At 34.1% G+C, this 27,477-nt stretch overlaps 1 protein-coding gene across 2 annotated transcripts; it reads left to right on the top strand.

The window, feature by feature from the left end:
* LOC106078721 (TELO2-interacting protein 1 homolog) lies at positions 1–26,590 on the top strand. 2 transcript variants are annotated; one of them, XM_056008845.1, is made up of 26 exons: positions 1–318; positions 1,870–2,116; positions 4,246–4,379; positions 5,431–5,509; positions 6,759–6,910; positions 7,981–8,099; positions 9,350–9,452; positions 9,646–9,835; positions 10,763–10,974; positions 12,425–12,481; positions 12,672–12,803; positions 12,923–13,048; positions 14,871–14,984; positions 15,369–15,420; positions 16,404–16,620; positions 16,750–16,886; positions 17,820–17,985; positions 18,644–18,757; positions 19,967–20,257; positions 22,397–22,502; positions 23,007–23,089; positions 23,698–23,813; positions 24,801–24,888; positions 25,008–25,094; positions 25,704–25,826; positions 26,399–26,590. In XM_056008845.1, exons 2-26 carry the CDS (start codon positions 1,914–1,916, stop codon positions 26,468–26,470), a joined length of 3,273 nt encoding a protein of 1,090 aa, XP_055864820.1. In that variant the 5' UTR covers positions 1–318; positions 1,870–1,913; the 3' UTR covers positions 26,471–26,590. The 2 variants fall into 2 exon arrangements, with proteins under 2 accessions (XP_055864820.1, XP_055864819.1); XM_056008844.1 differs by having other exon boundaries at positions 1–345.
* The last annotated feature ends 887 nt before the right edge of the window (positions 26,591–27,477 follow it).

The following is a 27,477-nucleotide window of genomic DNA, read 5'->3' as shown; positions in this document are numbered from 1 at the left end:
TTCATTTCATTTGTTTATGCGTCGAATTCTGGAATCTAGGACTAGGATCACTGGTCTAGATTCTAGAGGGTCTAGAACTCTAGGTCTAGATCTTTTTTTTTTGCTGCGCGAATTTTAATTAATTTATTTGAAAAGATCTTAAGAAAAAATTTCATTTCAAATGTTTATTTGACACACACACATCTTGGAAAGCTCCACAAACGCGCTCGTCTCGTTTTACAACAAAAAAAGAACAAGTTGAAAATCAAATTATCAATCAATGAATGTCTTTTTTGACAGTAAATCATGTAAATGACAGTCTTGAATGAACTTCAACAAGTTAAAAGTTCAAGTTTCAAATACAAAGTAAAATTTTCATATGCCACATTCATCATTCATAGTCATACTAACTATACTATAGATAATAATAATAACTATTCATAGATTCTAATTCATAGTCATAGTCATTCAATTCATGCAAGACTCTGGATCTAGAGTCTAGATTCTGTTTTGAAGTAACATAGACATAGAATCTCAGTGGCAATCTGTATTTTATGTCAATCTAGAATAATCTATATTAGCATTAGTATATACTGAGTATATTAATATAGATCTAGGGTAATATAGAATTTAGAGTAAAGATTTTCTGATAGGGAGAGAACAAACTGTAATAATAAATGGCTCTAAATCAACACCGATAACAGTAAACTCAGGTGTACCTCAAGGAACAGTCTTGGGTCCACTACTGTTTTTAATTTACATAAATGATTTACCAAATTGCATTAGTTCAGGAACAAAAGTCAGATTATTTGCAGATGATTGCATAATATATAGAACAATAAAAACAACACAAGATACAGATATTTTACAAAGAGAATTAGATGAATAACAGAAATGGGAATTAAATTGGAGCATGTCTTTCCACCCAGAAAAATGTCAGTTGTTAAGAGTAAAAAAAAAAATAAAACAAATTAATTCCACTTATCTTATTCATGGTAAACCAGTAACACAGACTAAAAACGCAAAATACCTAGGTGTTATAATAAATGAAAAACTGTCATGGAATCTCCATATTGATGAAACTATCAAAAAATCAAACAAGCGTGTAAAGCATTAGGGTTTATTAAAAGAAATTTCTATAAATGAAATAAGAACATAAAACTAAAATGTTATTTAACCTTAGTTAGGCCAATAATAGAATATGCATCCTCTGTTTGGGACCCCTCAACTCAAGAAAACATTAAGAAACTGGAACAGACACAAAATAGAGCAGTGAGATTCATAACAAACGAATATTCACATTTGACTAGAGTAACACATTTAGTAAAATCACTAAATTTAGAAAGCCTTTAGGATAGAAGACTTAAAAGTAAAGTAGCAATTATGCATAAAAATGAACTCTGGACTATCGAAGCAACCAAATAACAGTCCAACACGCATCCCTTATGACCAAGCAGCCGTCCATATAAAACATCTTTTTAATATAGTTTTTGGCTTAAGTTGATCAATATTGGACTCTTAGTAAAATTAACATGAAATATTAACAGTATTATGCATATATAGATTTGCATGTTATGTAATTAAAGAACATTGACATATTTTGTATACTTTTGATAAATAGATTTTACTAAAATTTGTATTCAAAAGCTTAAGCTAGTTCTGACACCAAGTAGCTGTGAGTTCATTATACTTTTGTATTATTTACTAGTGAAAAGTAAATAAAAGTTTCCATTTTCAGACCTAGCAGTTTAAAGATAGCATTTGTTTTGTCTTAACATCCAATGAGGCAGCTTGTGGTATTGCTTCTTACTCAAATGTTGTTAATAACTTTGTTAAGTTAAATGTGGCTGTAACTTTAAAAAAATTCAGATTCTATTTCCCTGTTCTTAGGTGTTGAATGTTATTAGTCTGAAACTATTCCACATTTCACCAACATGGCTACTAGCAGCTCAGACGACATGAAAGCTGCTGCAATCAATGTGCTGTGTCCAGTTACTATCCAGCTCTTAAAAGAACCCTCCGTGCAACACGCAAAGGCACTGACCAAAGCACTGGAGGAGATTGATGTCAGGGTGATCCAAGAACTTCAGACCTATATTATTTTCCCATTAGAAGCTGGCTTGCGAGACAAAAATGTGTAAGTGTATTGTGTTTTGCTTAATTGCCTAGACAAAAATTAGCTTTTCTCTATACTAGACATAATTCTGTCAACTCCCAGGGGAACCTGAGGCAATTTGCTCCCATGTCGTTCCAGTATCCTCAGCTTCACTGATGACGGACCTCTTTCAGAATTCCTTGGGGCTGCCCACTTTCCTCTTTCCTTGCAGATTCCAATCAAATGCCTGTCTTGAAACATTGGTAGAGTAGGGTGTGTCCTAACGAGCTCCACTTTTGCTTTTTGATATCTTGGGCATACTAGATTATGAGATATTTCATAAATAGCAAAGAGAAATTCCACAGCCATTTCAATTACTGTTGAATTATTTGTTTGCTATGCTAGTAGCTCATTCATCAATGGGGAATATCTCATTATGAACTTATCAAGATTTTTAAAGGAAGTGTCCTCTGCATCTGAAATTTATTATACAATCGGCTACACAATGACTTAACTCCAACAAAATAAGTTGTACCTATTTTTGGTTAATTTCAAAATTGGGTGTTAAGCCACTGTACCTATTTAGCAGTGTTGGACCAGTACATGAAAAAAAATTTTGTCAGAATCTAAAAATAACCAACCATTCTTAATTAACAATATATTTAGCCATTACAAATATCTGCGCCATGTGTTTATATTGATGTGGATTTGAATGAAAAATTTATGAAAATTTGTACCAAACATAAGCCAGGCACATATATGGTAGGTCTAGGCTTGTAATAAGCCTAAAGTTATCAATATTTTAGTTAATTTGGACTCTTAGGAGTAAGAATATAAAATAATAAACTAAATTATAGCTTTTATATTGCTTATAGCATGCTCAGAACGCTATGGTCCAATCTTGTGTGTGTACCAGTGGAGGGGGTGGGAATATCTGGGAGAAGGTTTTCCGTGCTGCCTTTAGGTGCTCAGTAAACACAACTCTGTTCTACTCGGTTGTTGAACCATGAGCCTCCTTCAAAAGTAGCCATGCCAAGTTCAAATGTGCTTAGACTCTCCACCAGGCTTCCCAATATCACTAAGAAGAATGTTTTACTGCAATTGAAAGAGTCTAAAAACTTGTCTGATAAGAAAAATTTGAACTTCATTAGATGTGGAGTGAGAGAAGTTGTAAGAGGAGGGGAGTTTGCCTTAGGAACTCAGACATAGCTGACTGTTATCTGCAGATGTAGAGAGAGGTTGTAAGAGGAGAGTTTGCCTTAGGAACTAAGACATAGCTGACTGTTATCTGCAGATGTATAGAGAGGTTGTAAGAGAAGAGTTTGCCTTAGGAACTCAGACATGACTGTTATCTGCAGATGTAGAGCGAGATTGTAAGAGAAGGAGAGTTTGCCTTAGGAACTCAGACATAGCTGACTGTTATCTGCAGATGTAGAGCGAGGTTGTAAGAGAAGAGTTTGCCTTAGGAATTCAGACATGACTGTTATCTGCAGATGTAGAGCGAGGTTGTAAGAGAAGGAGAGTTTGCCTTAGGAACTCAGACATAGCTGACTGTTATCTGCAGATGTAGAGAGAGGTTGTAAGAGGAGAGTTTGCATTAGGAACTCAGACATGACTGTTATCTGCAGATGTAGAGAGAGGTTGTAAGAGAAGAGTTTGCCTTAGGAACTCAGAGCTGACTGTTATCTGCAGATGTAGAGAGAGGTTGTAAGAGAAGAGTTTGCCTTAGGAACTCAGACATGACTGTTATCTGCAGATGTAGAGCGAGGTTGTAAGAGAAGGAGAGTTTGCCTTAGGAACTCAGACATAGCTGACTGTTATCTGCAGATGTAGAGAGAGGTTGTAAGAGAAGAGTTTGCCTTAGGAACTCAGACATGACTGTTATCTGCAGATGTAGAGAGAGGTTGTAAGAGAAGGAGAGTTTGCCTTAGGAACTCAGACATAGCTGACTGTTATCTGCAGATGTAGAGAGAGGTTGTAAGAGAAGAGTTTGCCTTACGAACTCAGACATAGCTGACTGTTATCTGCAGATGTAGAGAGAAGTTGTAAGAGAAATAGAGTTTTCCTTAGGAACTCAGACATAGCTGACTGTTAGGTGTAGGGACCAGGACCTGGTAGTGTTCAGTTTAAATATAAAAATTGTGTATTTATATCTATTATTATATTTACAGGTCTGAATCCTTATTATTAAATCTGTGTGAAGCTTCCTATACAGTGTTTACAAAATCTAGAGTTCTCTCAATTAAGATATTTTACCAGCTGTACACAACAATATTAACAATATTATCAAAGTCTCGGCTCCAAGGTAAGTTATTTTGTAATTAAGATTATTTAGAAAGAATTATTATATTGCACTGCTTTTTTTAAATATTTTTTTTATTTTACAGTTGCTATTTCCAAGTCTTGACCAAATTTAAAATTGTAATTTTTTTTATTTAAGTGCTTTTCTTTAGATTATTTAGAACATTATGACACAGTTATTGCTATATTCATAAAGATCTAGTATAACTCAGTACAGTTTGCCCCTGATAGGTCAACACTTCATTATCTGACACAGTAATCCAATGTAATTAATGTATAGGTTTAAATTGTAATTTAGTACAGTGTTGGAAAGATGAAATTGTATTTATTTTTTAACTCAATAAATTTTTCTTTTTCATCTATTGTTTATTTTATACCCTTGAAAGTCTTGACAATATGGGTGGGATATGTAGTCCGCATGTCAGACAATCACCTTTCCAAATGACTTCTGTACGGGGAGTTATGTGCAGGAAAGCGCTCCCAGGGAGGTCAATACAAGCACTATAGAGACACTCTCAAGAGCTCCTTCAAAGAATGTGCTATTGACTTTCACAGCTGGGAAGCACTAGCTCTCGATCGCTCCTGATGGGGTGAAGCTGTGAGTCTCGGAGTCTTGAGATTTGACTCAAGAAGAGTTGCCAGGGTGAAAGAGCGCCAAACCAGCTAAAAGCTGAGAGAAGAAGCAGGCCCATCTGCAACTGACCTAACCCACCCATGCCATGTATGCGGCCGGCTTTTTAAAGCGAGGATTGGATTTTACAGTCATATTCGAGTCCATAGGAAATGAGAAATGTGCTCATCTTTGATCAGGAAGGAGGAGCTATATATAATTTAATTGATATATACAGTTAAATTCTTTGAGGTACAGCCACTTTATTATCCAACGTCTTAGGTCATCCAACTTCCCCCCTGGTGCAGTAGCTGTCGTACTATCAAAAATATATATTCACCACTTCTACATTACTCAGTGGGTCATCATAATTAATAATATTTGGTTAGGATGTCATAGCACTTATAGCAAGGGAAGCAACTAATGTTACTTTTTTTTCTCTCAGTCCCTGCCAAATTATCAGAAGAATCAGAAACAGCTCTAATAAAAACCATAATGTTGATGCTGCAAGCGAGTGATGAAAAGTAAGGTTTGGCTTTATTTAAAATTTGATTTCTCATACAGTTAGCTTTGTTAGTAACCTTAGTGTCATTATTATGATTCATTTATCAGAAAGCTTATATCAACTCACTCTGTCTGGTAAAAAGTTTGTACATGCTATTTCTCCCACACCCAATCTCGGATCAAGCTGAAATTTATCACAATTATTTCTTATACCTGACAACACAAGAATCAATGAAAAAAAAATTAGCAACTTATAAATTAACTATTGGTTGGTAATTATTTTGTTTTGTATCTCAAACAAAGGAAAGAAATTTTCCTTGGCTGTTAAAGTGGTATAAGTTGAATTAGTCCCCTCTATTGTTTGTAGAAAAAAAAATATGAATATGTAAATAACTATAAAACCTATTATCATAACCGGCTCCCTGGCTCAATGGTTACCATATTGGCTTGAGTCAGTATCCCTCGAGTTCGAATTCAGGTTGCTTTTTTTTTTAATTTTTTTTATTAATACATTAAAAAAAGCGATGACCCAGATACCCCCCTTCTTTCTCCCCCTACCTCTTTCTAACTGGTCCAGACAAGTGAATGGTCATAGTGTATTGAGAAAGCTAAAAGCATGAAATTGTGCTAAACAAAAACAATTAGTAAAAAATATCTTATCGCACAGATTTATTGTTGTTGGTCTAGATCTATTATAAATTTAATTACATGACTGATCCAAACTAATTAATACAACTACACTTACTATAAGCTTTGTGATTTTATAAAAGTATTTTTTTGTATTTAGTTTGTTCTCTATATGGTTATATATATCCAATATGGGGACGAACTTATGCCGAAAGCAGTCCTTTTGGTGATGTAACAGAGGTGCCCCAAGGAAATGCTTTAAAGACCAGCTTGGGCAACAACTTGCCTTAGCTGACATAGAAGAGAGCTCATGTTGCATGCTTATAAGAACGAGACAGCTGCAGGTCACTTACAAATGCCGCAGGATACATATTTGAGACCAAATAAAAATCTGCTGCCGAGGACAGACATAGATGGCGAAAATATCTTAAACAACCACCAAATGGCAATGGTTATGCTTGCCCTGGATGTGGCAAAATATGTAGTTCATAGCTGGGGCTGCATATCCATGGGAAATACTGCATTCCTCATTAATCTTCGGACTCGAAGAAAAGCCTTATTATTAAGCGGTCATATGTGTTTTAATAAGCTTATACATATCAGTTATTTATAGCTAGTAATGTGTAAATTTCTATTTTTCAGTGTCCTTTCTGAGTTTTACAGTATTAACTACATTCATATTCTTGCTCAACAAATTACTGTCCTCATCAACATAGCCAAGCTAGACAAGTCCAGAGAATTACAGAAACTGGCTTTGAACTGTATCTTGCAGTTTATGCAGGAAGGAACAAAATGTTAGTTGCTTATATTGAACTGTACTTTGTATCTGAATTAAGTTAGTTAAATAGAGCTCATAGTATGTAGTCGAAATATTTGAGCCTTTAATAAAAATGTATTAAGTCTTGTTTAATCCTCTAAAGATGCTTATATTAGCTTTTAATTAGCAATTAATTTTTAAAAAATACAAAAAAAAAACACTAATGTTTCAGTTTTTCTACTTTTTATACAGGAAGCTAAAATTAATATTTGAAATCATTCTTGCAGCAAACTCTAACCTTATAAAATACATGGGAAGCTTGGTCGAGAGGCTAAGTGCGCTTGAACTTGGCTTGGCTTGACTACCTAGAAGGGGGCTCGAGGTTCGACACCCGACTCGGGCAGAGTTGTGTTTACTGAGCGCCTAAAGGAAAGCATGGAAGACCAACTCCTAGATACCCCCTCCCCCCCACTGGTCCACAAATGAGATTGGACCAAAGCGCTCTGAGCATGCTATAAGCATGAAAGTAGCGCTATATAAAAGCTATAAATATATATACATATGTTACTTCAAAAAAGATGATTACGTCCTATGCGTGTCCCTTGGTCAATCTAGTCATATATGTTATAATCAATGACTTAAACTCCGCCAAGTCATTTGTTTTCCTGGCTGATTCAGGCAACCTATTCCATGCTCTAATATCACCAGGGAAGAAGGATCATTTGCTCTAGCATATGGAACTAACAATGTGCCTTTATTTTTGTGTCTTTCTAAGTATTTAATTAGTTTTTGTATTTGAAGATTATAATTCAGTGTTTTCTTTTTAATTGCTACTTTACTTTTAAGTCTTCTATTCTGAAGGGTCTCTAAATTTAATCTAATGCGAATATTCGTTTGTTATGAATCTCACTGCTCTATTTTGTGTCTGTTCCAGTTTCTTAATGTTTTCTTGAGTTGAGGGGTCCCAAACAGTTGATGCATAATCTATTATTGGCCTAATGTTGGCCACATAAGCTAATTAACAATGAAACTGGGCAATTTAATGACTTCAAGGAAATACATTAGACTTCCAACCCAACAGTTTATGATTTTATTTCCAACATACAGATGGTGAAGTGAATGCAGTGAAGTTGGGAGATGTGTTTGCTCACTGTTTGCCTGGTATAGTGACAGGGATGGTGCTGGTAGTGACGGGAAGTTCAAACCAAGGTCAGGCTGTGTTTGTGGTGAGTCTTTGACATCACTTCCCCCGTTTAAGAAATTTTTCCATTACAGCCAAAACCAAATTGTATTATTAACTAAACACAGTATATTCATACTCTGAGTCTCCGACTGTAAAGAAAATATCGCAAAGCAAATGAAATTGTCCATTATAATTGAAGAAATGAATGTAGGTCAGCTTTATTTTGAGATGGCTGATAAAACTGTCGCAATAGTGCAGTAAGCATTCTAATAATTCAATAGTAAGACGCGTAGAAGTTGGGTTTAATTGGGTATTTCCTTAGTGACTAGAGAGACTAACGAATGGCAAGAAGAAGAAAAAACTCTTGTAGTGATTTTGATGACATGGACTTTGCACTTCTTTATGTAATAAAGTTTTGTGTTCTAAAAGGCCGGATTAACATATTTTATACTTTTTCTTTCTGTTGTTGGTTATGACATTTAAAAACTCACGATTGCTATTAATAGCATTTCAATTCAACAGATTGTTCAACAACGTCTCCACTCAACTGCCAACCACTAACAGCACAATAAAGTAGTGAATTTCTTTGTACTTATGGAAGACTTCAAAATAGATAAACTTTAATTTTGAGACCCTAAGAAAAGCCCTTGTAGAAGACAGGAGAAAAAGACTTTAAAAAAAAAACTAAATATAACCCTGGGCGACAATGGCTTTGTCTGCATCAGATATGGAAAAATATGCAGGTCACAACTAGTTTTGCGCAGTCTTGTCACTGCACTCATCCATAATCTTGTAGTACTACAATCATAGTGACTGATAGAATGAATATCACTGTCCACCATTGGAAATCGATGTAGCCCCCACTTAAATGTCATAATCTCAAAACAGCTCAACAGGAGTTTTAGATAGCTTTACACTTTTGACCAGTGTAAATTAGTTATTTAAGGTAATTTACTTCAGAATATGTCAAACAGGCTAAAGCATCTCAGGTGATCAAATCATGTTATTCTTTATGGCCCCAACTTTTATGGTGGTTATTTTTTGTGGTCCTTTTTTTTTGTTTTCTGTTTAACTCCTCTACAGATTTAACTCACTAAAATTAATTAGGCAGTACTATGTTTTTAAGGACCAAACTTAAACAACTTTTCTATATCTTGCAAGTTTTCATCATGAGTATGCTTAGTATTCTCGAAGAAAAAAAATATTTATAAAATAAGCAGAATCAATAAATAGCTATTTTTAATCACTTGATAATTTTTTTTTATATTAATTTATTTTGTATTGTTCCACTAGAAAGCCATATCTGTGTGTTGCCGTCTGCTTACCTTGACCTTATGTGATAAATGGTTGCAAAATTCTCAAGAGCAAATAGAACAAAATAAACAAAAAGGAAAAGGTTTGTATTGGTGTATTACATAGAACAAGATAATTTAGGAAATCAGCTACATTATTAAAAGAGGTTTTTTTAACAATTAAAAAGTATCACTGGTAATTTTGATTTTTGCAAAATTATTTTTTTGTGTGAAGTAAAAAAAATTGATTTGAAAAGTTTGTCAAAGCTTGTGTAATGAATTACTGCTTTCCTGCAGATCCAAAAGATTCTGTTGATGCTCAGTTGAAGTCGTTATATGTTGAAAGAAGTCAGAGCTGGGTGAAATCCACATCAAACCATCTTGGACCTGTGATTGATGCCATCTGTGGTTTAGTTTCCAACAGTCATTGGAGAGTTAGACAAACTGTGGTGGATTTTGCTCAACAACTTTTAATGACTTGTAGCAGGTATAAATATAGATCTTGTCCAGTATAATACATGGTGGCCAAGTCCACAATTGACATTCTTGACTGCTTTAATCAAAGGTTCTTATTTTCTGTCCACAGTGGAGATCTAGGAGATCTCGGATTCATATTAGATCTTATAAGATGTCTTTAAGCAAGAGTAGCTTAGTAATGAGTTTATTTGGAAAAGTTACTAAATTGTTCTTGTATACATACTGGATGGCTGCCTGGTCATGCGGTTTGCGCGCTGGACTGTCATTTGGATTTATCGATGGTCCAGGGTTCAAGCCCTGCCCACTATCATCCCCCATTGTCCTGCGGGAGGTTTGAACTAGGAAGTAAACTATCTTCAATTCTGAAGGAACATTCGAAACATGTAAAACATTTTACAAACAAACATGACATCCTTGTCCTCTGTGTTCAGCGCACTCTAGTACTCTCCTTCATGGACTTATGAGGGGAGGGTGTATCTGGAAGGTTTTAGTGCTGCCTTTTTGCCACTCAGCTGCCTAGTCATGCCGCATGCACACTGGACTGTCATTGGGTGGACTCGATGGTCATGGTGCATACCCTGCCTGCTGCCATCCCTGTCGTCCTGGGGAAGGTTTGAGCTAGGTAGATTGTCTTCAACTCTGAAGGAACCTCCAAAAACATTTTACAAACAAAACAGTGGTTTGTGACACTCTGCTACACAACTATTAGGAAACTTTTCTTACCACTGGCAATTTTAATTTTATTGCAAATGTTTTGTTTGTCTTTGATCATAAAACTTTTTTCATTGCTTTCTAATTGTTTAAAAACCACGGAATAGAATAAGATAGTTTAGTTGCTAATAAAAAAAAATAATAATAATAAAAGAAAGTAATTTGGTTTGAACTAAATATAAACTAAAATGCTCATTTATGATTTTCTCTTCCACCCTTCCCCCAGTTCACTGAGTGATCATGTTCCCAAACTTTTAGAAAGTTTAGTTGGCCTCATTCACGATTCCTACCAAGCCGTTGCCCAGAAAGCAATGAGTGCACTGGAGGCTTTCAAAGCCAGTCAACTCGGGCAACCAGGACAGAAAACACTGACAGAGATTCTAGAGGAGAATATTTTTAACTTGGCCGCGTCACTCCCCAGACTGATGAAATTCTGCGGTTAGTTTTAGAGAGATCTTTTTTACATGACATTTTGTTTTTCTAATGGATAATTTATGTTTCATTGAAATTTTTATTTTCTCCTATTTTTTGTTTAGTACATGTTGTGTAAATAAAAAATAACTTTATATTTAGTTTACTGGCCCCTTCATATTTAAAAATATTTATAAACTAATAAACAATATAATAATACCTAAAACATTGGTTGGTGCAATTGTTGATGAGCCCAAAATTTGTAAATTACAAATTGTAAATACTTACCCAATCAAAACAATAATTGAAGACTGAGGTCATTCAAGTCTATCAAATACTAATTTTTTAAATACTGGAGCCTCTGATTATGCATATAAATATTGTGGGATCTATTTGGAAGGGGTTTGTTGGCTGAGTGGTAAAAATCTTGGCTTCCTAACCATGGGGTCTTGACTTCAAATCCGCCTCGAGATTGCAGGATTTTGAGGACCCCCACCAACTCAACTATGTGCCTGACATATGTGGGGGGAAATAAAGAAAGGCAGTTGGTCGTTGTGCTGGCCACATGACACCCTTTCTCATCATCAGTCATTGGCAAAAAACAACCCCATTTGGGCAGCTGTTTTAGACAAATATTCATATATAAACTTAAAAGATTCTAGAAATAAAAATCAGCCTTTGGGTCAGGATTTTGTGAAGACACAAAAGAGACACAAGACACCGATAGCAAAGACAAACAGACACAAAAACTCTTTTGTTCCCCCTGGCAATCAAATCATTAAATAGAAACAATCTGATATAAACTTGTCACATGTAAATTATGAGTGAGTCTGGTGTGAATGTACATTTTGGCTTTTTTTTATAGTTATAATGTTTTGTTTGGTGTAATGCACAGATTGTTAGACAAATTTCCTTATGGACAATAAAGATTATTATTATTATTATTATAGAAAGAGATGAGCTTAATATCGTCCGTCCTCACAGATCATGAGGTCTGAAAGGGGCTACCTAGTCAACAAACAAATAATAGTTTCATCCTTCAGTTTATGAGCTAGAATTGTAGTATTTGCTTTGAAAAAAGGAGGCACAGTGGCTGAGCAATAAAGTGCTTGGCTTCCGAACCAGGGGTCCCAGGTTTGAATTCTGGTGAAGACTGGCATTTTTAATTTCAGGATTTTTGGGTGCCTTGGAGTCCACCCAACTCTAATGGGTACCTGACACAAGTTGGGGAAAAGTAAAAGCAATTGGTCAGTGTGCTGGCCACTTGATACCCTCGTTAACCGTGGGCCACAGAAACAGATGATCCTTTACATCTTCTGCCCTATAAATTGCAAGGTCTGAAAGGGGAACCTATTACTTTGAAAAGTGCAACAAAAAAAACTTTATGATTTGAGATTTGATGTGTTAATCATGTAAAAACATTTTGTTAAGGAATATTTGCAGTCTAAAAATTCAGAAGTATCTTTTTTTTTTTTAGAAGAAGAGAATAAACTTCATTTGATTCATCTCTTACAAGGCTACATCACATTGCTCGGTAAGATTGAATTAACTACAGTTAGAATAGAAAGCATTAATAATTGTAAAGCAAAAGTTTAACATTTTATTTTTAAACTGCATTGTTGAAGAAAAACATTAAAATAAATAGTATGATTAACATTATAGTAGGATGGATAATTACATGAGGTCGTTAATATCTGGTGTTAACATTTACCATTTTGCCACAGGTTCAAACGTTTCTGGGTTCATCCACTCCTCCCCTCATCTGAAACGTTTATGTCTTGTTCTGGTTCAAGTTTTGGAAATGGAAACCACAGACGTCAGAGTTGTAGAGGAAAGGGGTTCACTTTTACATACAGGTAATGTTGGTTGACGACGACCACCTGTACATATATCTAAATGTGTGCGTGGAGTTGTCACTCAAAAGAAAAAGTGAATGAACCACTTCAATAAGATATTTGCAATGTTTTCTTTACAGTCCCTGAAGTCTTTACTGAAAGTGGGAGCCTCCATGTTTGGAGACCTTGCAAATACTTCAAACACTTCAGAGATGATGCTGTGTACAAGGGACTTATGAATGTATGCAGACTGCTTGGACAATATGGTATTAATTCACTGTACTTTTTTGCTTGTAGTTTGTATTCATTATTTAAAAAAAAAACTAAAGTTCATTTCTTTTAAGTGCTATTGCTGCCTAGAATGGTTAGCATGTAAACTAGTTTTTAATTAACATGGTTAAAAGGTGGATAAAAATTTTATCTACTTATAAAATAGATAATAATACTACATCAAACGAAATCTACAGTGTCTGTGTTCAAAATTCAAATATACTAATTTTATAGACTTAGACTTGGATCCTCCCGCACTGTTTGGTGCATAATGTGGCGAAGCTCTCTCACAGTGATCAGTCTCGTGGGACTTCCTCAGCCTCTTCCCAGATAAGTGTTGAATATCCTGTTGGATTTGGTTCAGTGTGGTCATTGAGAATGGGCCACATGTTAGAGAATGGGCCACACGTTAGAGAATGGGCCACACGTTAGAGAATGAGCCACACGTTAGAGAATGGGCCACACGTTAGAGAATGGGCCACATGTTAGTGAATGGGCCACATGTTAGAGAATGGGACACATGTTAGAGAATGGGCCACATGTTAGATTATCTCTTTGTTCAGTCTTTGCCATTTCTGTAACAATGAAAGATTATGACAGTTTATAGATTTATACGCACTTTTTTTTTTTTGACAAATGCTATAGTCATAGTCTTTCTCCATTCTCCGGTCGACAAATCTTGCTTGGTGCACCAACCAGACTAAGGGATAGGTAAAGGTAATAATCATAGTAAACTAAGAAATAGCGTAACAACCAAAAACTTCCTCTCTTGGACACACATAATAAAACCCTTTCGTCATTAAAACTCAAACTACTTTATGTATTGAAAATCAATTTTTCAAACTAGTTTTTCTTTTTTAACAATCTTTCAATCTTTTTTCATTTATCAAATGTTGATCAATGATCTATAAATTCAGTATAAAGTACCCCTTTCAGTCAGTGCAATCTATAGAGCAGATGTGACTAGCACAATGACCTACTGCCCTTACTTTCCCCAGTTAATGTCATACCCACTAGAGGTGGGTGGACTCAGGGGTGTCCTAAATTCTTGAAATTTAAAATCCGTCTTCACCCAGATCTGAAATCAGGACACCTTGGTTCAGAAGCCAATCGCTTTACAATTCAGCAACCATGATCAATCATATAAATATGTGTAAATCATTTTTTTATTGTAAGAAATATGTGTTTTTCTGTTTAATAAATTAAAAAGGCAAATTATTTATAACTTTAAAATAGAAAGAAGATTTATTTTACTTTATGATATTTCTTGTAGAAAGATTCGATAAGAAAAAATATTTATCTTTACAGAATACGTTTTTGTCATAATTAAAATACTCACTTTCATAGAATCACATAATCACATCATTGCCCATAAATGCTTTTTTTTTTCATGAATTGTTTTTAAGATTATTAAATATTGAGCAGAGGCATGGTGGCTGAGTAGTAAGAGTAGTAAAGCAATTGGTTTCTGTACCGGATTCGAATCCTAGTGAAGACTTAGATTTTTTTATATCGGATCTCTAGAGCGCCTCTGAGTCAACCCAACTTTAAAGGGTACCTGACAATAATTGTGGAAAAGTAAAGGCGGTTGGTCAATGTGCTGGCCATGTGATGTCCTTATTAACTATGGGCCATAGAAACAGATGACCTTTAAATCATCTGCCCCATAGAGCGCAAGGTCTGAGAGAGGTACTTTACTTCTTTACTAAATACTCAGCACAAGGCTCTGTATCCCTGGCTTGTCATTCTTTCACCCTATCACACTTCCAGCCCATAATAGTAGTTTCTAAATATTTAGATGATAGATCCCATTTCCAGGTAACATCTACATCCTTGTTGATCATATGCTGGAACTGTATCAAGAGAGTGTTGTATACAAATTAGCTGCTGTTCTGGCCATCAATGAAATGGTATTTGGGGCTTCCCTTCAAGGTATGATTAGTTTAAATACACTGTCATAGCTGATGACCATCAGAATAACATAGACTTGTCATTGCTGATGACCATCAGAGTACATAGACTTGTCATTGCTGATGACCATCAGAGTACATAGACTTGTCATTGCTGATGACCATCAGAGTACATAGACTTGTCATTGCTGATGACTATCAGAGTACATAGAAAGTGTCGTCAGTTCCTTTTTTTGTACTTTTTAAATTTTTAAAAAATTTATATATTTTTTAATTATTTTTTTTTTAATTAATAATTCTTAGATGTATGGGTTTTTTGTAATGCTGTTTTTTTGTTTTGTTTATTGCTGTTGTTGTATTTTCATATTTATAGTTTTAAAATTTTGATGCTCTTAATTTTCATCAGATAAAGAAATGGGCAGGATAAAGGATCTACAGATACTTAAAGATGTCATAAAGTAAGAAAATATAAAATTTACTTTTAGAGCTTTGTAAATATTGTCTGGAGGCATGGTGCCCCAGTAGTAAAGTGCTTGGCTTTCAAACTGGATGGTGAAGACTGGGATTTTTCAGTTCTGGATCTTTAGGGATCCCAGAGTCCACTGAACTCTAATGAGTGCCTGACATTTGTTGGGGAAAAGTAAAGGCAGTTGGTCATTGTGCTGGCCACATGACACCCTCATTAACCATGGGCCACAGAAACAGATAACCTTTGCATCATCTGCCCCACAGATTCCAAGGTCTGAAAGGAAAACTTTACTTTTTTTTTAATATTGTCTAGTGTGGAAAACATAGATGTCTTACTATTCACTTAATTAATATAAAATCCCAGAGTTCATATTTATATAAAGGATCTAACGTAAAAAATAAAAATTTACTTTAAGGAGCTAATTAAATTATAAAGCATTTCGAATGTCTTATACAAAAATTAATGTGTGTTGTAATAGCTAGTGTGCAATGCAAGACTTGATAATTCATTCTGTCTTCAAAGGATGAAACTTAAAGATATAATTTATGTAAATACACAATTTTAAAAAAAAAAGCGTTCCCTTTATGAGGATGAAATTTCAGTGTTCAACAACTAAAAAAAAATATTTGTACTTCAAATGTTCACTTAGAAAATAGATTTGTAAAAGGCCATTAGCCATAGAACTCTTTCACAGAGTGTAAAGCAATAATCTATCAAATAGATACTTCACTGACAGTGGTGGTGACAATATGCTGTTAAACATTGGTATTTGTAAATACGTTTGAATAGATGTGATTGATATAATATTAATAATAAGGCTTGTCTTCAAGTCTGAAGATAAATGAGGAATGCTGTATTTCCCGTGGCTTCGCAGTCCGATTGTTATAAATAGATTTAAATACCATTTTATATTAGTAGTTTTTTAGTTTTAACAATGCTTCTATTTTTTATTAATTTTTCCTTCCGCTATAGAATGTTGATTGATGAATATCTCTCCCAGTCAAATTTAAAGCTTATCAGTGACATCACTGCCTGTCACAAACAGTCAGCACCAACCTCCACATCTACCTCATTAGTCATTGTTGGACGTTACGACCCATTCTCCCAGAAAGAAATCACCATTGCTAACAGGAATAGGATTATATTGTTGACCTGTCTTTACATGGAAGGCCTTGGAAAATTTGCAACTGTGAGTTTTTTAATTCAACTTAAATTTTGTAAGTTAGTTTGTGCATTTGTTCATTTTTTGAAACTTTGAATGAGGTTTGATTTCAGAGAAGTCTTTCTTATTAATTGTAATTGCTGGCTTTTTAATTAGGCACTTGGTAAAGATTTTCAAGTCCATCTTATTAGGGGCCTGTACCCGCTGGTTGAAAATTTAGGTCATGAAAACCTCTATCTCAGCAGCACAGCTTACTCATCGCTAGTGGAAGTAGCTTTGGCGAGTGGACATAGGTTAGTTTTGTTAATAATGTATTTTCCATCATGAAATGTTATAAAGTTAGTCAAACTTTTTTCAAATGCTGCATCTTAAATATTTGAATCATATCCTTGAAATGAAATATACAGCAAGATATTAGGCTGAAAGGGATGACTGCAACCTTTGTCATGGTCACACAAGATTTCTGCCTGAAAAAAACAAAGAGATTTGAACATTTTTTTATAGTAATTTCCATAGCATGAAATGCCACTATTTTATTTTGTTTTTATTCAAATGCTGGTCAAGATTTTTTGTTTAACATTGTTAATTTGTGATGCTGAATAATACAGCCAAGTCTTCTTATTAGAAATCTTAAAAAAAAAAGTTTTCCATCCAGAATTGGGCAGATGATTTAAAATTTTATAGTCCATTGTTATCGAGAGCATTATATTGCCACCAAAATGACCTGAAAAATTTTGGGTCCCCATCAGACCTTTTTAACCTTACAGAGGTCTTTCCAAAATCATGAATTTCTGTTGAATGAAATACTCTTGTATTCTAGACCACCACTTTCTACCAAGCACTTTATTATTTCATCTCTTTATTTATTGTATCAAGAATTTGATCTATGTAGCAGTCTCTCAGCACTGCTGAAAGAAACACTCAAATTACTCCTTTAATAAGTTTGGCCTATGGTAAAAATGTATGAGAAAATGTTCCTCTGTCAACAAGAAGTTGTCTGTCATTTTAAATTTACAAGTCTTGTCAGTATTGAAATCAACTCCAATAATGTTTCAGCATTGGTTTTCTAAAAACTGGACATAAATCTTTGATAAATTTCTGCTATAAACAGAGCTGCACTATTTGGTTGATTTTTTTAAAAATGTGTATAAAATAGATCCTTAAAGTTTCCATTGCATCCCATAATAATGTTAAAAATATATATATATATATATACATGTTCACAGTAGTTTAGATCAGCTGATCAGAGACAATGCAGACTATCTAGTGACTTGTGTATCTCAACGTCTTCGCCACTTTGACCAACACTATCGAGCCCCAAGAACTATTTGTGTGATGCTGCGCTACTGCTCAAAGGAGCTTTTGTATTTGATTAGCAACAACATCACACAGGTGATCAACTTTTTATACGCAAACTTGTTGGCACTAGCCAAATATTATTTTTTCCTTGATTGGATGTATCTTTAACATTTATTATTGATTTTATGCTTTGTTTTTTCATAAACATAACCAGACTCTGAAATAAATAAATCACAGAACATATCCAAGAACAAAATTACTGGTTTTACTAAGAAATGCAATGAGAATAACACACCCAGTAGAATCACAAAATTGAAAATGAATATTGAATCATCTAGATTTAAAAAGGCAAACTGTTAATATAAATTAAAGGAACCACTGATTTGATTACGATTATGTCCCTTATATAATGTTCTAGTAACCACGATACAATACTGGCATATAGAACCTTCCAGTCCCATCCCAAGATTTGGTTCTAGAGCTCATGATTGAATGACATAACACATTTTTTTGTTATTTTCCAAGTCGAAGTAATAAATTCTATTTGCTACCTCCGTTGTCTCTGGCAGTGTTTGTGTTTTAGATAAGTTTAACAATTTGTAAAGAACAAAATAAAAAAAGTATATTATGTATCAAGCCATGACATTGTGACCAAATTTTTTTTACATTTTTTTTGTAGACTCTTATAATGCTAGGGTGACATGTCAACTATAATTGTACTTTTGTTACTTAGAATTTTGTTGTCTTTCAGCTGTTTGAAAGTTTGGATGATAACTACACCCACCACTTGATGCTCTTTATGCCGGTCCTGTTAGAACTGGTTCGTGCAATAGGAAGATGGTTTCCTCCAGTTTCATCAGACAAGGTTTGACTTCGGATACATTTAATATTTCATTGATTCGTCAATAAGAAAAACAATATTCCAAAAACAATTTGTGTAAAAAAATCTATTTTGATGTATCTTGTTTTAATATAGTTTTTTTAAACATGTAACTTCTTCTTCGTTCTCATTGTTATGTTGGAGTGTTCATATGACTAGACCAATACATGAGATGAACTGCGCAGTGGTTTCCAAATCAGGGAGATCTCCATATAGTTTTCTTTCTATTGGGGTGATTTGGGGCCAATGTCTTATACGGGCCTCTTGGTAGAGAGAGCAGTTTTGGAGGACGTGGTCGGCATTTTCTGGTGATACTCCACATGGGCAGATTTCACTGGTTCCAATTTTGAGCTTCCGGAACATGTGTTGTCGCATTCTGTTGTGTTCGGTCCTGAGTCGAAAGATTAGACGTTGGTCTTGTCGGGATAGCTTATAGTAAGCATCATCTTTCTTGTGATTTGGATGGGAGCTCGTCCATTTCTCATTTATTTTATCTACAATTAATTTCTTCTGGATAGAGTGCAGAGTTTACTTGTGAGTTTGTTAAACATGTAACTAAATATGGAGACTATTGCCATTCTAGTCAATATATTGACTTACAAACTTGTGATCCTCTGACATAATACAAAATTATAGTTTTGTTCTATATTGAATCATCACTTCATAGCATAATTCAAGCTGCAAGGCTATAGAAGCTTTTATATATATATATATAAGGTGCATATCTATCTTATATATATATTTGAATGGCCTGCCCTTAATGATAACAAAAATGGTATTTAAGGTTTTTGGTGTGCTAGCCCAATAATAGTTCATTTAAAATAAGGTAGAGACATTATATCCAATTCCTGGTCATGTGGGATGTGCTTCAAGCTAGTCTTCACATTGGTCCTGGGTTCCAACCTTGTCTGCAGCTAAACCTGACATCTTTTCTAAGAAATGTCTGAAACGTTTAAATCATATAAAAAATTCTAAAACAAACTTTTAATATTGTATATATTATTTATAATTTTGCTGATTTCGTTTACTTTTTGTACAAATCACAGTATATTTTTTCTTCTTATTAGATTTTAGATTTGTTTTCCTAATCTCATAGTCAACTAGAGTTGCTTTTGAAAAGTTGAACTCTAAGCTGTTTTTTTGTTTTGTTTCGTGTAATAATGTATAATTTGAAATATATATTTTGTTCACCAGGAAAAGCCCTCAATCCAGGCTGAACACTCTCTAGACCATCAAGCAGTGATTTCATGTGTGACTGAATACATGAAGGACAAGATGACAGTGCACGGCTATTTCACTGACGCTGATGCCAGGGACTTGAGTTGTAAGAGTCATCAAGAGAGGACACTGGAAGACATTGAGGCTGACATGTTGCAGTTACAGAATGAGGTCAAAGAGAAGGGAGACACGGAAGATATGATGGAAGAAGAAGAGGAGGAGCCTGGGAAGAATGAGCCTCCTAAACATGTGCAGATAGTGCTAGAGGTAAATTTTGGGTTTTATCCTTGTTTTGTCATTATTGGTTTTCAGGGGTCGGCCTTATGCTGATTTTACAGATTGACCCAAATTGAGCCCGCGTCTGGCAGGCCCAGCAATTTACATTTAGCATATCACAATCACACATTGCTCTTATCTCAGGCTTTCACAGATGTAGTGTATCCTACGTAGTGATGGGCAAACATGAAATAAAAAGCTCGAAACGTTTAGATTAACTTTAAAAAAACTAATCAGTTAAGTCCAAAGTTTAATTAGGAAAAAAAATAATAATTTTATAATGTTGTTTGAATCGTACGTAGTTTAATTAATTTTTTTTTTAGTTACAAACTAAAAAGTTCAATTAAAATGTGGTAGTGGTTGAACCGCACATCCCTGTTTTCTGATCATGTACATGATCTCAACATCATTGATTATCAAAAAAAAAAAAAAGATGTAATTAACAACTACTTAGTCACAGTCTGCATTTGCAGAGGATTGGTCAAGTGAGATGGTGGTAGAAGTTATGGAACCTATATCTGCACTTGAACGTGACATCATTATAAATGTTGTTTTCATTTTTGCCAAAAGCTTCTATACAATATTATGAATGGGATTGTTCAGAATTTTTTTTGAGTCATGTGGTGGTGTTTAATGTCTGTTAATTTAAGTAGGAATTTGATAAGCATGTAAGGTAAATATTTAGTGATTTTTAATCAATTCATTTGTGGAAAAAGATAATTTATTAACTGCAGGAACATTAAGTACACCCTTTTTTTAGCTTATACCTTAGATGAAGCCAAAGCATACAATAGTCTTTATTAGACCTATTATTGAAATCGGAGTGGTAGAGCGGTTCACAGAAACTAGACCTAGAAGTTCATTTTACTCATTGATTAGGACTTGTTTGAGCTGCAAGGGAGGCATGTTGGCTGAGTGGTAAAATGCTTTGTTTCCAAACTGGGGTCCTGGGTTCGAATCTCAGTGAAGACTGGCATTTTTCGAATGTCTGGATCTGAGTTCACCCAGCTCTTATGGGTACCTGACATTAGTTTGGGAAAAGGCAGTTGGTTGTTGTGCTAACCAAATGAAACCCTCAATAACTGTGGGCCATAGAAACATATGACCTTTACATCATCTGCCTTATAGATCACAAGGTCTGAAAGGGGAACTTTTTTTTTTGCGCTGCATGGAGCAAAGTATCTGTTCCCTCAGGCTCATACTAAAACAATACACCAAAACAAAGGCAGTGAAACAAAAATTTGAACTTAAAATAGTTGAAACACATTATGTAGTACGAAAAGGCACTGCAGTTTCTCTGAATACGTTTATCTAATATTAGTTAAGGCTTAAACTTATTGAAGTAACAAAGTCATTCTTCACTAGCATCACGAAATTCAACTGCGTGACTCAACCAGATCAACCTTGAGACTACTCTACATAAAGATTGGAAATTCCTCAGCTATTTTAGTTTGCTTATCAAATTGTGGAAATCTCTGCAGTGAATAATAGATTAGAGCTTGTGACGCTATTGAAACCATCTTGACGTGGAGGCTTTAAATTTTTTTAATATGCTGGTGCTTAACTCAAACACAGTTAAATCTCGTTTAATGGACTAGCTAATAATTAGGACCGAAATACTCAAATGGTAGGATTAATTGGATTCAATTGTAGAAGTTTGTCAAGAAATACTTTCTGTTTGTTTATATGACTTTAAGTCCTTGTTTCTCTCTATTCTGTCCTTTGACTTTCATGTGACAGTTCTCAGAACCAAATCCCTCCACTTTTCCCAGTCAGCAGTTGATCTTAGTAGGATATCAAGAGAGAGACCGGTCCATTCTATTATGTTGTCCTTCAAGGTTTTCTTTGGATGACCCTTTCTTCATGCTCCCTTCAATGTACCTTGAAGGATGACTCTTGACAGCGAGTCATGTCATGGAAGCTGATGTAACTTTTCCAACATAGCAATAATGATTCTGTAAACAAGAATTTATTTAACTCTTTAATACATTTTCGGCCTCTTCTGCTAGTCTTAATTTGAGTGTTTTGATATGTTAGAATATATTATCAATTCTAAATTAGGTAAGATATGGTGAAATATTGTCTGTCTGTTAATTTTACTAAATATCTTCCACCTTCCATCTTCTGCAGGTGTTTAAAAGGGTCCGTAACTTGATGTTGTGCAAGGAACCAAATCTGAGAGTGATGGCCCTTGATGTTGTATGTCAAAGTTGTCAAGATCTCTGTGATCATGAAAGTAAGAGCTTACAACTAAGTTCTAGGTTGTTGTTTTTTTCAATAGCTTTTATGTAACATAAATTTTACATTAAAGTATGCTGGTACTGCTATGGTCCAATTTCTTTTTTGGACCAGTTTGGGGAGGGAGTTTCTGGGAGTGCTTTTGGCCACTCAGTGAGCACAACTCTACTTGAGTTGTGTGTCGAACTAGAACCCCCTTGATAGGTAGCCAAGTTCTATGATAGGTAAAAAGTTCCCCTTTCAGACCTTGCGATCTATAGGGCAGGTAATATTAAGGTCATCTGTATCTTTGGTCAACGGTTAATAAGCAAGGTTTCGTGCGGCAGCACAACGACCAATGGCCTTTACTTTCCCCAACTAAAGTGAGGTACCCATTATAGTTGGGTGGACTCAGGGGCGACAGTAAAAATCCCGAAATTCAAAATCCCAGTCTTCACTGAGATTCAAGCCCAGGAATCTACATAAGAATACAATTTAATTAACTTTTAACACTTTCTCTCAGGAGAGCTTCTTCCCCAGCTCCATCAACTCTGGCCTAGTTTAGTGTCTGTGTTTCGGCAAGAAGAGAAATTTATAATTGTCAAGGTTTGTTCTTCTTTTATTTAGTACTAAATATTATCCATCCACATGCCACAGATAGTGCAGTTAATCATAAATAAAGAATTGCCTTTTAAATATTTAAATTCAAACAATTATTTATAAAAAAATATATAAAATGAAAATTTTCGAGTGTGTTATTAATTCAATATTTATTATCAAAACAATTTAGACTCGTTCTGAAGTTATAAACTTGTTGCTCACCTTTTATGATCATTGAATGTAACTTACCAATGTGTGTGTGAATGTTTGTGAAATGATTACCGCGACATTTGTATTCCTTTTAAGTATGAATTTAATTTAAACTTGTTGCTCTAATTATCATCAATATTTTTTTTCATTGTTGTGAGCTGACAGAGTGATTGCCAAGAGATGCAGTAAGAAATAACTGAAAACTGCAAAAGCATTTTAAAAAAAAACAACTCTTTTTTATTTTATTATAATTTTTTATTTAGATATCCATCTAGCTTGTTTCAAAAATAAGATAAAATGGGGGGGGGGGAACTAATGGTAGCTGGTTCTTTAACTTTTAAGCAATTCCATAAAGGTTTTTTTTTTTGCAGTTACTAGTTAATTGTTGTTTGTTTTTTTTACAGGCTTTAAAAACTTTATTAATTTTATCAAAGCTCAGTGGAGATTTTATGCGCCTGAGAATAATGAAAGAGATTGTTCCAGGGATATCATCCTACATGGAGAAACAAGCCAAGATCAGGTTGCTTATTGTCTATCAATATTATTAAGTGACCGTGGGGTAGCAGGGTGGTAACATTTCCATTTTTGAGTCATGAAGTTAGCATTTTTTAATAAATATTACTTTTACTGCATTTATCCATTGCTTATGTGGTGTTCCTTTGACTTGCAGGTTGGGGTATCTTATGAAGTATTATCAATAAAAATACTTTTATTTTTAAATCTTCTAGATCTAGATATCCTACAGACTTTCATAACAGCTTACTTTAGTAGTGTGAGTGTTCTTGTATGCACTGGATTATTTTTCAATTTTCTAGAATTTGTACCTAACAGATTTTCATAATAGCTAACTTAGTAAAGTTAAAGGTAAAGTTCCCTTTTCAGACCTTGTGATCTATAGGGCAGATGATGTAAAGGTCATCTATTTCTGTGGCCCATAGTTAAGAAGGGTGTCATGTGGTCAGCAAGACAACCGCTTTTACTTTTGCCTAATGTCAGGTACCCATTAAAGCTGGGTGGATTCCGAGGCACCCTAAAGTTTCCGAAATTAAAAATCTGAGGATTTGAACCTTGGACCATTGATTTGGAAGCCACCAAGCCTCCAGAGCTAACTTTATTAGCAGGAAAATTCTTGGCTGCACTGGACTATTGCAGTCATAATATTTTATTTTGAATCATGTTACACTTAACAAAACCTTGCTTTCAAACTTCCTTCCTATTAAAGTTGATCAAAAACTTTTTTATTCATTCAGCTTAACATGCCATTTGTACTCCTTTTATTTTTTGTTCCCTTGACAAATCAAATTATTGAATAAAATCCAACTTTTTGATGTTAATTTTACAAGTAAGGTTTAAGAAAAACTGAGGTACTAACATATATTAAATCTGCTATTATATAACTCCTTTGCTGTTATAATGTATTATTATGTGTAATGATAAATATCCTCATGAATAATAAAGATTAATTTTATTTTTATTTAATTTTTTTGTATTTGTTTCTTGTTTTTAGTTTTGATAGTAGGTCCCAGTACCTGTACTCTAGCAACTACAAGCTACAGCTGTGTGTGCTGTCATCTCTCGGAGAGCTTGCTCATAATGTAAGCATCAAACGAGGATTTTATTGTCAGTAATCGCAACAGAAATTTTTCAGCATGAATTTTCATTGCTATAAAACACAGATATTTCATTGCTACAGTGTATAACATATTCATTTCAGCTCCAGTTAGAAGGGAATGACTTGAGTGCCCTAGTCAACATTTGTTTACCATATCTAAGTGACCGTCAGCCTCAAAGTTTACAACAGGTAATTAATTACCTTTTCTTTGTTTTTTTGGGGGGGTTTTAATGATATCTATTCATAAAATGTTTTTAAGGGGGTAAGAGGTTTTTTTTATTTTAAAAAATGATTAACTTTTAAGATTCCAGAAATTACCAGAAGTAATTTTCTTTGACACACTTTATGTCCACTCAGTTCCGCTTATAAGGTGGCAAGCGCTCTCCACAGAAATAGGTCATAGGCGACACCCAACATCCTCTTCCCAACTGGATTTTAGGTCTTCTAAAAAAATTCGATGGATGCCATGTTATCCAATTAGGGTTGGTTTCTTGGTATTGAAGAGCTTGCTATGAATCAAGCATTGGACTTGATGTGGAATGTGGTCCTATTAGGACCAGATTTCTTCAAAGTTTGCCATATCCACTACAATTTTACAGGGTGGGTTTTCTAGCTCCATGTCAATTCCTCCTCCTTTCTAATAAGCATTCTTCCATTTTTTTTAGATTTCTTTTTTGTTTTTCATGAATAGTTCAGGATATTCAATTAGTTAGTCTATAACAGGTTGAAACACATGACTGAATTTTGCTATTTATGTTTTACATTTTCAATGTTTTTACAATATCGTTTGTTCTTCAGGCTGCACTGGATTCCTTTTATTATTTCTGTCTCCTGGAGCCAGATGCATTATGGTATACTTTAAATTGTACCTACTCCCCAACACAGCTGACTCCACCTGGGCCTGAGTTTGCTCCCTTTAAGGTGATTTTTTTTTTTTTTAAATATAGAAAAACTGTACAGTATTAGAGCAAATGTTTTATAGGTTATAGTTTTTAGAGTTCATGGAAATAGTGTTATTAAGCTGCATTATTAATAAGCAACTGTTTGAAAAGAAAATGTTATTAACTGGAAAGAGTAAAATAGATATCAAAATACAGAATAGACATCGAAAGGAATTAGTGATTTTTTATTTTATCTAGGTTTTAATCTTTTCATAGTTCTGACTAGATATCCTGCTTTCTTAACTTTTGAGTTGTGAGTGCTGAAGTCTTTTTTTTTAACCCAAAACTTTAAACAAAAAAAATGTGGAACTAGCTCCACTTTAACCACATCCACCCAGTTTGAGCTTTTAGTACTGGCTTTCGCATGATTATTTAAGACAAGTATTCAAGAAGTATGTCTATCAAAATAATTTGTTGATTTTTATAGGTGAGAATATATATGAGTAAAAAAAAAAAAATTCATATAATTTCAAATACCTAAACATCTATGATATAAAATTGGTTTCTGTCATACTAATTGAATTAATGCATTTTTTTCATATTCTTTTCCAGTTTCCTGTTAGCACTGAGAGTAAAAGCTTTGCTAAGAACATAACTTTTCTACTGGAGAAATATTTCAGCTGACATTGAATGTCAATCTGTTATGTTTAAAGATCATGTTAAATTAAATCATTGTCTGGGCCATTCATTTTCACTGCTATATGGAAATTATAAGACTTGATAGTGTTCAGTGTATGAATTTAATGTTTTTTGGTGTTTTTTTTTTTATTTGTACTGATTAAAAATGCTTATATAAACAACTATTGATTAAAAATGCTCATATAAGCAACTATAAAAATGCTTATTTAAACAACTATTGTTTCAATTTTTCCCACTTGCCTACTTCCCACTAATTTTTTTTTACTTACTGCACCACATTTCATAAGATAAAATAATATAGAGTACATACTAGATCTGTATAAACCAGACTATAATAAAGTCTTCAACATTTAACCAAAAAAAAAAAATCACTACTACTGAAAAGTAATTTTGGTAAGTCTAAAATAAAAAGCAATAGCTGATAAAAGTTTCTTATTTACGATTTAGACACTTTATGGCAGTTTAAAAAAAAAAATAAATAAATAAATAGCTCTAAAGAAATTTATACAATTGAATCAATAAATATTGCTAGGTCTTAATTACTATAAGCGATTTTGCAGTCAATGTAAGGGAGGCAATCAATGAGATATAAATAGCATCCAGCTACTTTCATCAATTTTTACAATTCATCAATTAAAAATAATCTTGATGGTATATAATGTGCCACTCAATTGAAACTGGTATGTTCTATATAGCTTCTCCTTCGTGGTCGAAGATGAGCACATTTCTCATTTCCTATGAAGTCGAAGCTGGCTATGGAGTTCAATAATATAAGAGATGAGAATGTGGCTTCCGCGAAATTCGCGCTGCATCAGTCTCACCCACTCGCAGTTCAACTCTGTTAATAAGCTGTAAAAACATTGACTTTTAAGACACTATTACTTATATGCAGTCCTAACTGAATCAAACGTTATGACATAATTACTTTTTTTTTTAAGAAAAAGGTACGATCTTTACATTGGAATGTCTTTACATTTAGTTTACTCGTTTTT

This window comes from Biomphalaria glabrata, chromosome 13 (assembly GCF_947242115.1).
Source record: "Biomphalaria glabrata chromosome 13, xgBioGlab47.1, whole genome shotgun sequence".
Lineage (NCBI taxonomy): Eukaryota > Metazoa > Mollusca > Gastropoda > Planorbidae > Biomphalaria > Biomphalaria glabrata.
Note: the sequence above shows the minus strand (reverse complement) of the source record. Positions and strands in the feature narration are given on the sequence as shown.

Bases quoted from the DNA above. Each gene is read 5' to 3' on its own strand.
- LOC106078721 (XM_056008845.1), top strand. From the start codon at position 1,914: ATGGCTACTAGCAGCTCAGACGACATGAAAGCTGCTGCAATCAATGTG. The intron at 16,621-16,749 runs GTGAGTTTTTTA...CTTTTTAATTAG, and splicing joins GCCTTGGAAAATTTGCAACT to GCACTTGGTAAAGATTTTCA. The intron at 17,986-18,643 runs GTGATCAACTTT...GTTGTCTTTCAG, and splicing joins TTAGCAACAACATCACACAG to CTGTTTGAAAGTTTGGATGA.